The sequence below is a fragment of the Hippopotamus amphibius genome, chromosome 6, assembly GCF_030028045.1.
Source record: "Hippopotamus amphibius kiboko isolate mHipAmp2 chromosome 6, mHipAmp2.hap2, whole genome shotgun sequence".
Classification (NCBI taxonomy): domain Eukaryota; kingdom Metazoa; phylum Chordata; class Mammalia; order Artiodactyla; family Hippopotamidae; genus Hippopotamus; species Hippopotamus amphibius.
The window spans coordinates 29,507,959-29,520,727 of record NC_080191.1 but is presented as its reverse complement, the minus strand read 5'-3'; the positions used below and the strand labels follow the sequence as shown (position 1 = coordinate 29,520,727).

At 36.4% G+C, this 12,769-nt stretch overlaps 1 protein-coding gene across 4 annotated transcripts in view; it reads left to right on the top strand.

The window, feature by feature from the left end:
* The window catches only part of TBC1D32 (TBC1 domain family member 32), a 208,683-nt gene that overhangs the window by 54,756 nt on the left and 141,158 nt on the right, over nucleotides 1–12,769 (top strand). For all 4 annotated transcript variants that reach the window (XR_009054257.1, XM_057738443.1, XM_057738445.1 and 1 more), the window contains one exon: nucleotides 1,489–1,616. Coding sequence is in view for 3 of the 4 variants with exons in the window: in XM_057738443.1 (XP_057594426.1) it covers nucleotides 1,489–1,616 (128 nt within the window). In the remaining variant the exon portion in view is untranslated. The remainder of the gene's footprint in view (nucleotides 1–1,488; nucleotides 1,617–12,769) is intronic.

Genomic DNA, 12,769 nt, shown 5'->3' with positions numbered 1-12,769 from the left:
AGGACTAACGTTATTATATTAAGCTATTTGTTTTGCAAATCTAATAAGTCTTGTGAATGTTTTGTTTGTTTTAATGGCAACTGTATAGCCTTTGGAAATATTTTCCTGAAGAGCCAGCTTTGTTTTATATGAAGAACAAGTATTACATTAGAAAAACTTACAAATATCCCAGTTCTGAACATATGTATGTCTCTTTACAGTTTGTACGGTATATTCCCCTACATTATATAATTTAATCTTCACAGCTGAGACTGAAAGAAGCAAATTGCTTAAAGTCAGACATTTAACAGGTGGGAGAATTGGTACCACTACCACTAGTGCAGTCTGTCTAATATATCTCTCCACTTCTGTGACTTAAATTTCTGGGGAATCACTTAAAGCTTTATCAATAGGCTAAAAGTTTTCACCTTTTCATGTCTGTGTTTAGTAGTGTTTTTATTGGTTTTGTCTCCCTTTGCCCACCTCTCAACGGGCTGGGCAACTGCTCGCCCATTCACATGTTCATTATTTATTGCTCATTTAGAAAACATTAAGCGTTTATGTAAATGTGGTACAAAGTATGGAATTGTGGGAAAGTAAGTGGATACAATGAAAATATTTTGACCTTAGTCAACCTCAGGGAGACAATATGAGCAGAGAAGAAACAAATAGATCATAATACACAACTTAATATTATAGAATGCCACAACATAAATTGTGAAACGTAAACCATATACCAGAGCTGAGAAATGTACTCCTGAATCTTGAACCATAACTATTGTTTGCTTCCTTGTTTTCATATATTTATCTTCAACTTTGTTTTCTTTTGGCGTCTTTCTTTACCAGTATTTCTTTACCAGTATTTCTTTACCAGTATTTCTTTACCAGTATTTCTTTACCAGTAGTTCTTTACCAGTAGTTCTTTACCAGTATATACTGGTAAAGCTAGTTTTAGTGCTTTTAAAAATCAAAAGTGGGGAAGTATGATTGGTCCAACCTATGTTTTCTCATTAGATGCCATCATTGGCTATTGGCCAGCCCATGAATTGGCTGTCTTTAGTCACACCTACAACTCATGACCCAACCAGGTGTAAGAAGGGATGATATCCCTTAGAAAAGATGGTAGTATGTTAGATACCATGTGTAATAAAATTAGATTGAATATATAGGAACCCAGTGAGTGAGAAGTAAAGGGCAAAGAAGAGCAACTGCATTTGTCAACTAGAATTATATACATAGAAAACTGTAATAGCAGCAGTTCTTTCAACTGTCTTAATAAACAATAATTGATTTGGGTAGAAAGTATGTATGTATTTGCCTTATTAACTGTGCTGGTATGAGAATATGATCTAATAACACATTTAATTCAGACATATTATTTCACAGCCAAACAATGATTAACTTTTTTGTTGTGGTAATATAACTTTATTAGACTATACCACCACCCTTGAATGTTAGTCTGTGACATGTTAGCATGTCATAAAATTATATGATATCTTTAATGTACAGGCCGCTCCAAATTGCTCTGAAACAGCTTTAATTCATATAGCTGATATTTTGGCGAGAATTGCATCTGTAGAAGAAGGACTTATCCTACTACTTTATGGAGAAAATATGAACTCTTCTGAAGAAAAAAGGTATGTTTCTGTTTTGAATAATTTGTGGAATTTTTTAGTGTATTTTCTCAAATCTGATGTAAAGTTTCCAAAAAATCTTGTCATATATTAATGAAAATCAGGATAACTATTCTAGATAAAGTTAGGTTTCCTGATCAGCTACTGACATATTAGATCATCAGAAAGTTGAAGGAGTAACCAGGATTATTATGGATTATACAGGCAGAGTAGGTCTTGATGTCTGTAACTTCAGAATAAGAAAAGGAGGATTCACTCTACATGGGATCTTTTTTGCTTCCTTGGACTGTACTTTTTCAACTTGTAAAGCCACACATGTTTGATTCCAAGTTAAACCACACAAAGGAACTGCTAACTACTTCCCCATCTTCCTTCTGTAACCCTTACTCAATTCCATCTCCTGGCTTAGCCAATGATAACATTTTGGTTATGCTTCTAGACTTTCTCTGCACCTATAATGATGCATCAAATATATATGTTCATATTCATAGAATGCTTTCTCTTTTCAAAAATGGCGTATACATTAATCTGCAGTTTGTGTGTAAACAAAGCATCTTCCTAGGTGAATACAGAATGAAGTATTTTTAGTAGCTCTTGAATACTTTTTTGTATGGCTTTACCATAATTTATGCAAACTTCTCTCCATTATTAAATATCAAGTCATGTCTAGGATTTTGCCTGCATAAATAACACCACAGTGAATGTTCTTTTATCCTGTTGTTGTGGTAGATTACGTTAATTAACTTTTTGAATATTGAACCAGCCTTGCATACCTAGAATAATTCTTTTTTTTTTTTTAGAATAATTCTTTTTATACATTGTTAGATTTGATTTGTTGGTATTTGTTGAGGATTTTTGTCTGTGTTTGTGAGAGAGACTGGTCTATATTTTTTGTGATCTTTGTCTGCCTTATTGTAATGCTGGTCTCGTGAGTTAGGAAGTATTCAGCTTCTACCTTCTGAAAGAGATTTGGCATAATTTCTTAAATGTTTGTTAGAATTCACCAGTGTATCTACTTGGGCGTGGTGTTTTCTGTTTAGGAAGATTATCATTTATTCTATTTCTTTAATAGATACTCAGATTGTTAGCTTTTTGGCAGGTTGTCTTTCAAGGAATTGGTCCACTTATCTAAGTTTTAAATTTGTGGGCATAGACTTTTTTTTTTAACGGTATTCCTCTATTACCCTTTTAAAGTTTATGGGATTAGTAAAGATGGCCCCTCTTATTTCTGATATTAAGCTGTGTCTACTTTTTCTTTGCTCTAACCTGGCTAGAGGCTTTTCAGTTTTACTCATCTTTTTAAAGGACTAGCTTTTCCACCCTCTATTCATTTCCTGTTTTTATTTTCACTGATTTGTGTTCTAGTTTTTATTTTCTGCTTCCTTTTGGATTTGGTTTTGTTTTCTATGGTGAATACTTAGATTATTGAATTTTAGATCTTTTTGCTAATGTGCGCATTCAATGATATAAATTTCCCTCTAAGCACTCCTTTTGCTACATCCAACAAATAAGTTGTGTTTTCATTTTCATTAGTTCAAAATATTTTAAAACTTCTCTGGAGACTTCTCTGACCCATGAGTTATTTATGGGTCTGAGAGCATATTTTGTATGATTTATATTTCTAATTTGTTAAAATGTGTTTTATGGCCTAGAATGTTGTCTCTCTTAGTGAATGTTCTTTGTGAGCTTGAGAAAAATGTGTGTTCTGCTATTGAAGTATTCTATAGAAATTAGTTATATACTGTTGGTAATTGGTGGTGTTCAGTTCAGCCGTGTTCATACTAGCTTCATGCTGGATTTGTGAGTTACTGACAGAGGGGTGTTGAAATTTCATAGTGAATTCGTCTCTCCTTGCAGTTCTGTTAGTTTTGGCTTCATATTTTGACACTATTGGGTGCATACACATTAAGGATTATTGTGTATTTTTGGAAAATTGACCCCCTTTATTATGTAATGTGCCTTTTGGGTAATTTTCCTTGCTGTGAAGTCTGAAATTAATATAGCTACTCCAGCTTTCTCTTGATTGTCATTTTATGTTTGTCATTTATATTTAAAATGAGCTTCTATAGATACCACATAACTGGGTGTTGTTTTTTATCTACTCTGACAGTCTTTGTTTTAACTGACTCATCATTTAAAGTGATTTAGATTGATAAATCATTTAGATTGATATGATTAGATTAATGCCTACCATATTTGTTACTGTTTTCTACTTTGCCTTTGTTCTTGTCTTTTTCTGTGTGTGTTCCACACTTTTCCTGCCATCTGTTATTTTTTTTTTCCATTGTGTGTTTTAATCCATTTACATCTGGGAACATATTGTCTTTCTGCTAATAGTCACACAGGACCAAGGTCTTCACATGGGTCACCATTTCATCCTCACAGCAGCTAAGTAGGGGTCCTTTGTGGTCATGTCCATTATATAGATGGAGACATTGAAGCTTGGATTGCCATAACTTTGATTTAGTAGAAGTGTGATTTTTTTTCTTTTTGTTTCTTAATTGTTTTATTTTTGACCTATTTTGCACTGATGAAAAATTTCTTTTTTCTGCTACACAAAAATAACACATAGGCCTGGCAGTGAACTTGGAAAGAAGGAACGGAGCATTAGTCACTAAGTTGAAAGGCACCATTGAGTGAGGGTTAGGCGCATGCGTTCTGCACTTGGGTTCACATCCTAGCTCCACCACTCAGTCATTCCTCACCTGTGAATTAGGGACAATCAGCACTACCTGACTCACAGGGTAGTGTGAGTTGAAACTTCAAACACATTACTACATGTGAGGCACTAAGGGTTAGCTTTTAGTGTGCACACATATGCCTTATAAAAAGTGGGCTGGTGTCTGGGGTGGTGTTTCTTCAAGTACCTAACAAGTTTTGTAGAAGGTAAGCTTTCTGAACTCCCCACCTTTGAGCAGAATAAATACATTTTCATAGTTTGTTGATAGCTTGGCTGGGTGGGGAGACTGGAAACATTGTTACATTGCCTTCCTGTATCCACTGCTACCAAGTTCCATGTCTGAGTTTCTTTTTCAGGAGCCTTTTTTGCTTCTGAAACTATCCAGGACCTGATGTTTCTTGAGGGTGTGACTTACTCTGGGCCTTTTTCCCTTAGGGAATAGCTGGACAATTTTAGGGAAAGGACTTGGCATCCTTTGGCACAGGGGACTTTGCTTCTGTTGTGGGTTGGATCACTTTCTCTACTTCTGTTTTCTCTTTCTGGTGCTCCTGTGAATTGAATGTTAAATTTCCAGGTGTGATCCCCTGGGTCCCTTAGCTTTTCCATCATAGTCCTGTCTTTTTGATCTTTTTTGTTATGTAGAAGATGTTCTTGGATTTATTTTGACAGTCATTTTTACTTTCTAAGAACACTTGGTTTGATATTTTTCAAGCTTGTCAAATGGGCCAGATTTTCCTGCCTGGGAAGCACATGCCTGGCTTCCAGATCCTGTAGTCCAGTGGGGGAGGGGCCCTCCTGGCCCAGAATGCTGACTTCAGCCCTTCTCGAACTCCCTATCTAGTTGGACACCTCATGGCTGTCTTCAGCTATGCCTGGCTTCCAGCTCTGAGCCTCTTAGGCTTACCTTCTCCAAAGCCACTTCGTCTGGTAAAGCTTTATGAGATGATGGAATGTTCTAGATCTGAACCATCTAGTAAGGTTACCACTAGACACTTACGGCTGTTGAGTATTTAACATATGGCTAGTGAGTGGATTTTTCCTTGGAATAAAAGCTGCTTATGCTTCTGAGGTGAGTGTGGGCTAGTGACAGATCAGACTCCTCCCCACTTTGGGCCCTGCTACATTTGCTGATTCTGACCTGAAAACTCCATCATGGGCTCTCCTCCTCTGCATTCCAGGCAGGGCTTTTACACTGTGGTTTTCTCCGCGTCTGTGATCTGGAGTTGCTCCCTCCCTGTCTGCCTTCTCCCAGAAGTCTTTAAACCCTTCCTCTTCCCGTTCTTGCCACTGTTCAGGTGTTTTCCCTTTTATACAACTGTACTCTTATTTTACTAGGTTCTCATGAGCAGTCAGAGGCATATGTGCAGGGACACCTGTGTCTAACTTCTTCGGTTTTAATTGAGCTGAGCATTTTATGATTCAGTCTTCTCCTTTCCTAGCATATCAGTTATACTGCTCTTTTCCACTCTTTTTAGTGGTTACCTTTAAGTTTGTAATACGTATTTACAACTGAATTGGTTGTAATTAATGGTATTAAATCTTTCAGATAACAGTATACCACTTAGCAGGCACTGCAGGGACCCTGTAAGAACACTGCCAGCTCCTCCTGTCGCTGATAATACTGCCGTCAGTCACTTCACTTTACCATAGTTAAATCATCAAATACTTATTTGTAATTATTATTCTGAACAAACTTATCTAGTAGGTCAATACAGAAAATGTTGTGTTCTCTGTGAAATAGCCTTTTTTAAATTTCAAAGTAGATTGCCCTAAAAATGATATTGCTCGGTCACAGTGGCATGTATAGTTTACATTTCATAGATACTGCCATATGATTTTCCAGTATTGTAGGGTTTTACCTTCTTGCTGGCAGCGTATGAGAAACACGAGGAGTGCCCTTCTTTCTATTTTCTCGTCAAGATTACATAATCAGTTTGACTATATTTTGGCAACCTAATGGATGAAAGACCTTGTTTTGAATCATAATGACCTAACTCTTGTGTTTGAGCATCTCATTGCTCCTATGGAGATATGGATTTTGGTTATTTCCATTTCCTGATACTAATATTCCTTTTCATATTTTCAGCCCATTTTTTAAAATATTTCTTTTCATTGACTCTAAGTTACATATGCACCCAATAAACATGCAAGGCTTATTATCAAAAGTTCCTTCCTTGTTCTCCAGAGGCAGCTGCTTTTGGCTGCTTTAGATGTTTTCCTTTAGAGCTTACATCTAGATCATTAAATAATGTGCTTCTAATACTTTCCCATTTCAGTTTAAGGTATTATTCATTGACTTATTACAGTGACTTACCTCTCTCCTTATCTCCCCCAGCCCGCCTGCATGTACACACCTAGTCTCTTCCTTCCCCCTATCAATGCAGTATAGTTGAACCAATATCCTTGGTTGGAATCATACTGTGTCTGCCTTACCATGAGCAATCTTCACAGCGCAGCCATATGATTACTTTCACAACTTTTCTTTGGAGTTAATTTTATTTCTTTTGTTGGCATTGATTTTCAGTGTACTTAACTTCCCAACTAATTATATCTTCTCTCAGTATAGTCAAATACTAGACAAATTCTATCAATTTTTATCAAAGACTTCTTTAGCCTTCTAATCTACTTTATTCAGACTAGTTGGTGGCTTCTTCTGGTGCATAGCTTTTATCCTTGTAACAGCCTTTATCATTATAAGATAGCTTTTCCCCCACCTCTTTCTGGAAGCTTTTCAGTCTTCTGTTGACTATTAGTATTTTTGAAATTTTATGTTATTTCTTGATGAAGTTCTATTCTTAACCTACTTGATGGACTTCTTAATCCAAAGATTTATGTCTTTCAATTTAAGAAAAATAGTTGGATTTCATTTCTTTTTTCTCTCTCTCTCTCTCTTTTTTTTTTTTTTTACATAATATGACTTTATGCATATGAAATGTCCAAAATAGACAAATTCGTAGCAACCAAGTGAATTTCTGGTTGCTGGGGACTGAAAGTTGAGGCAATGATCTTCTGATTTTCTCTTAAACTCTCATTGGTATTTAGACTTCCCTATCTGTTCTATGGCTTTTTTTTTTATTTAACTTTCTAGGAAATTTCCTCAGCTTGCTTTATTTTCAGTCACTTCTACTGAAATTCAGTTTGTTTCTAGTTCTGTTTTAAGAGTATATTCTTAATCTATCACCCTATTATTTTTTAAAATTTATTTTATACAAATTTTAAAGGTTACTATACATTTACAGTTACTACAAAATCTTGGCTGTATTCCCCATGTTGTACAATACATCCTTGAGCCTATCTTACACCCAGTAGTGTGTACCTCCCACTCTCCCACCCCTATATTGCCCTTCCTAGCTCCTCACTGGTAACCACTAGTTTGTTCTCTATATCTGAGTCTGCTTCTTTTCTGTTATATTCACTAGTTTGTTGTATTTTTTAGATTCCACATATGGGTGATATCGTACAGTATTTGTCTTTCTCTGTTGGACTTATTTCACTTAGCCTAATGCCCTCCAAGTCCATCCGTGTTGCTGCAGATGGCAAAATTTCATTTGTTTTTATGATTGAGTAGTATTCCACTTTGTGTGTGTGTGTGTATGTATACCACATCTTCTTTATCCATACATCTGTTGATGGACACTTAGGCTACTTCCATTGTAAATAATGCTTCTGTGAACACTGGGGTGCATATATCTTTTAGAATTAGTGTTTTTGTTTCTTTTGGACATATATTCAGGAGTAGAACTGCTGGGTTATATGGTAGTTTTATTTTTAATTTTTTTGAGAAACTCTGTATTGTTTTCCATAGTGGTTGCACCAATTTTTACATTTTCCACAACAGTGTAGGAGGGTTCCTTTTTCTCCACATTCTCACCAACATTTGTTATTTGTGTTCTTTTTGATGATAGCTATCCTGACAGGTGTGAGGTGAAGTCTCGTTGTGGTCTTGATTTGCCTTTCCCTGATGATTAGTAATGTTGAGCATCTTTTCATGTGCCTATTGGCCATCTGCATTTCCTCTTTGGAAAAATGTCTGTTTGGTTCTTCTACCCATTTTTTAATCTTTTTTTTTTTTTTGCATGTTGAGTTGTATAAGCTGTTTATATATGTTGGATATTAACCCCTTATTGGTCATAGCATTTGCAAATATCTTCTCCCATTCAGTATGTTGTCTTTTCATTTTGCCGGTGGTTTCCTTTGCTGTGCAAAAATCTTTTAAGTTTCATTATGAGGGTGAGTCAAAAATTATCCTCACTGTGGTTAACTAAAACTTCTGTTGGCCACGCTGTCTTATCAGCACTTTCCGTTCAAGGCTACTCTCTGCCCAGTCACTACTGTGCAGGTGTGAATGTGTTACATCAGTTCATTTGTAACTGGGGTGTGAGCAAAAATGGATGCCCCACTTGTGATTTGCGTGAAAGAACAGCAGTGTGCAGTGACTCGTTTTTTTTGTGGTCTGAGGGTGTGTATATCTGCATACTTCTTTTTTTTATTTTTTTATTTTTTTATTTTTATTTTTTTATTATTTTTTGGGGGTACACCAGGTTCAATCATCTGTTTTTATACATATATCCTCGTATTCCCTCCCTTCCTTGACTCCCCCCACATCGAGTCCCCCCCCACCCTCCCCGCCCCAGTCCTGTAAGGCATCTTCCATCCTTGAGTTGGACTCCCTTTGTTATACAGCAACTTCCCACTGACTATTTTACAGTTGGTAGTATATATATGTCTGTGCTACTCTCTCGCTTCGTCTTAGTTTCCCCTTCACCCCCCGCCCCCTCCCATACCTCGAGTTCTCCAATCCATTCTCTGTATCTGCATCCTTGTTCTTGTCACTGAGTTCATCAGTACCATTTTTAGATTCCGTATATGTGAGTTAGCATACAATATTTGTCCTTCTCTTTCTGACTTACTTCACTCTGTATGACAGATTGTAGTTCTCTCCACCTCATTACATATAGCTCCATCTCATCCCTTTTTATAGCTGAGTAATATTCCATTGTATATATATGCCACATCTTCTTTATCCATTCATCTGTTGATGGGCATTTAGGTTGCTTCCATGTCCTGGCTATTGTAAATACTGCTGCAATAAACATTATGGTACAGGTTTCTTTTGGGATTATGGTTTTCTTTGGGTATATGCCCAGCAGTGGGATTACTGGATCATATGGTAATTCTATTTGTAGTTTTTTAAGGAACCTCCAAATTGTTTTCCATAGTGGCTGTACCAACTTACAGTCCCACCAACAGTGCAGGAGAGTTCCCTTTTCTCCACACCCTCTCCAACATTTGTGGTTTCCAGATTTTGTGATGATGGCCATTCTGATCGGTGTGAGGTGATACCTCATTGTGGCTTTGACTTGCATTTCTCTGATGATGAGTGATGTTGAGCATCTTTTCATGTGTGTGTTGGCCATCTGTATGTCTTCTTTGGAGAAATGTCTATTTAGGTCTTCTGCCCATTTGTGGATTGGGTTATTTGCTTTTTTGGTATTAAGCTTCATGAGCTGTTTGTATATTTTGGAGGTCAATCCTTTGTCCGTTGTTTCATAGGCAATTATTTTTTCCCATTCTGAGGGTTGCCTTTTAGTCTTGTTTATGGTTTCTTTTGCTGTGCAAAAGCTTTGAAGTTTCATGAGGTCCCATTTGTTTATTCTTGATTTTATTTCCATGATTCTAGGAGGTGGGTCAAAAAGGATGTTGCTTTGATGTCATAGAGTGTTCTGCCTATGTTTTCCTCTAGGAGTTTTATAGTGTCTGGCCTTACATGTAGGTCTTTAATCCATTTGGAGTTTATTTTTGTGTATGGTGTTAGGAAGTGTTCTAATGTCATTCTTTTACATGTTGCTGTCCAATTTTCCCAGCACCACTTATTGAAGAGGCTGTCTTTTTTCCATTGTATACTCGTGCCTCCTTTGTCAAAGATAAGATGCCCATATGTGTTTGGGCTTCCTTCTGAGGTCTTTATTCTATTCCATTGATCTTCCCTTCTATTTTTGTGCCAGTACCATACTGTCTTGATCCCTATGGCCTTGTAGTATAGTTTGAAGTCAGGAAGCCTGATTCCACCAACACCATTTTTCCTTCTCAAGATTGCTTTGGCTCTTCGGGGTCTTTTGCGTTTCCATACAAATCGTAAGATTTCTTGCTCTAGTTCTGTGAAAAATGCCATTGGTAATTTGATCGGGATTGCATTGAATCTGTAAATTGCTTTGGGTAGTACAGTCATTTTCACGATGTTGATTCTTCCAATCCAGGAACATGGTATGTCCCTCCATCTGTTTGTGTCGTCTTTGATTTCTTTCATCAATGTCTTAAAGTTTTCTGCATACAGCTCTTTTGCCTCCTTAGGCAGGTTTATTCCTAGGTATTTTATTTTTTTTGTTGCAATGGTGAATGGGAGAGTTTCCTTAATTTCTCTTTCTGCTCTTCCGTTGTTAGTGTATAGGAATGCAAGAGATTTCTGTGCATTAATTTTGTATCCTGCTACTTTACTAAACTGATCAATTAGTGCTAGCAGTTTTCTAGTAGAGTCTTTAGGGTTTTCTATATATAATATCATGTCTTCTGCAAAGAGTGACAATTTTACTTCTTCTTTTCCAATTTGGATTCCTTTTATTTCTTTTTCTTCTCTGATTGCTGTAGCTAAAACTTCCAAAACTATGTTGAATAATAGTGGTGAGAGTGGACACCATTGTCTTGTTCTGGTTCTTAGAGGGAATTCTTCCAGTTTTTCTCCATTGAGAACTATGTTGGCTTTTGGTTTTTCATCTATGGCTTTTATTATGTTGAGGTAATTTCCTTCTATGCCCATTTTCTGGAGAGTTTTGATCATAAATGGATGTTGAACTTTGTCAAAAGCTTTTCCTGCATCTATTGAGATGATCACATGGTTTTTATCCTTCAAGTTGTTGATATGATGTATCACATTGATTGATTTGCGTATATTGAAGAATCCTTGCATCCCAGGGATAAACCCCACTTGATCATGGTGGATGATTTTTTTTAATGTGCTGTTGCAGTCTGTTAGCTAGTATTTTGTTGAGGATTTTTCCATCTATATTCATCAGTGATATTGGTCTGTAATTTTCTTTTTTTGTGACATCTTTGCCTGGTTCTGGTATCAGGGTGATGGTAGCCTTGTAGAATGAGTTTGGGAGTGTTCCGCCTTCTGCAGTATTTTGGAAGAGTTTGAGAAGGATAGGTGTTAACTCTTCTTGAAATGTTTGATAGAATTCGCCCGTGAACCCATCTGGTCCTGGGCTTTTGTGTGTTGGGAGATTTTTAATCACTGCCTCAATTTCCGTACTTGTGATTGGTCTGTTCATGGTTTCTATTTCTTCCTGGTTCAGTCTTGGAAGATTGTATTTTTCTAAGAATTTATCCATTTCTTCCAGGTTATCCAATTGATTGGCATATAGTTGCTTGTAGTAGTCTCTCATGATGTTTTGTATTTCTGAGGTGTCCACTGTTACTTCTCCTTTTTCATTTCTAATTGTGTTGATTTGCATCTTCTCCCTTTTTTTCTTGATGAGTGTGGCTAATGGTTTATCAATTTTGTTAATCTTCTCAAAGAACCAGCTTTTAGTTTTATTTATTTTTCTTATGGTTTCTTTCCTTTCTTTTTCATTTATTTCTGCTCTGATCTTTATGATTTCTTTCCTTCTGCTCATTTTGGGGTTTCTTTGTTCTTCTTTCTCTAGTTGTTTTAGGTGTAAGGTTAGGTTGTTTATTCGATCATTTTCTTGTTTCTTAAGGTAGGACTGTATTGCTATAAACTTCCCTCTTAGAACTGCTTTTGCTGCATCCCATAGGTTTTGGGTTGTTGTGTTTTTGTTGTCATTTGTTTCTAGATTTTTTTGATTTCCTCTTTGATTTCTTTAGTGATTCCTTGGTTGTTTAGGAGTGAATTGTTTAGCCTCCATGTGTTTGTATTTTTTGCAGTTTTTTTCCTGTAATTGATATCTAGTCTCATGGCGTTGTGGTCTGAGAAGATGCTTGATAGGATTTCAATTTTCTTGAATTTGCCGAGGTTTGATTTGTGGCCCAAGATGTGATCTATCCTGGAAAATGTTCCGTGTGAACTTGAGAAGAAAATGTAGTCTGTCGTTTTTGGATGGAATGTCCTATAAATATCAATGAAGTCGAGATGGTCTAATGTGTCATTTAAAGCTTGTGTGTCTTTATTTATTTTCTGTTTGGATGATCTGTCCGTTGATGTACGTGGGGTGTTCAAGTCTCCCACTATTATTGTGTTACTGTCGATGCCCCCTTTTAGGGCTGTTAGCATTTGCCTTCTGTATTGAGGTGCTTCTATATTGGGGGCATAGATATTTACCATTGTGATATATTCTTCCTGAATGGATCCCTTGATCATTATGTAGTGTCCTTCCTTGTCTCTTTTAATAGTCTACTTTAAAGTCTAATTTGTCTGATATGAGTATTGCTACTCGAGCTTTCTTTTGACTTCCATTTG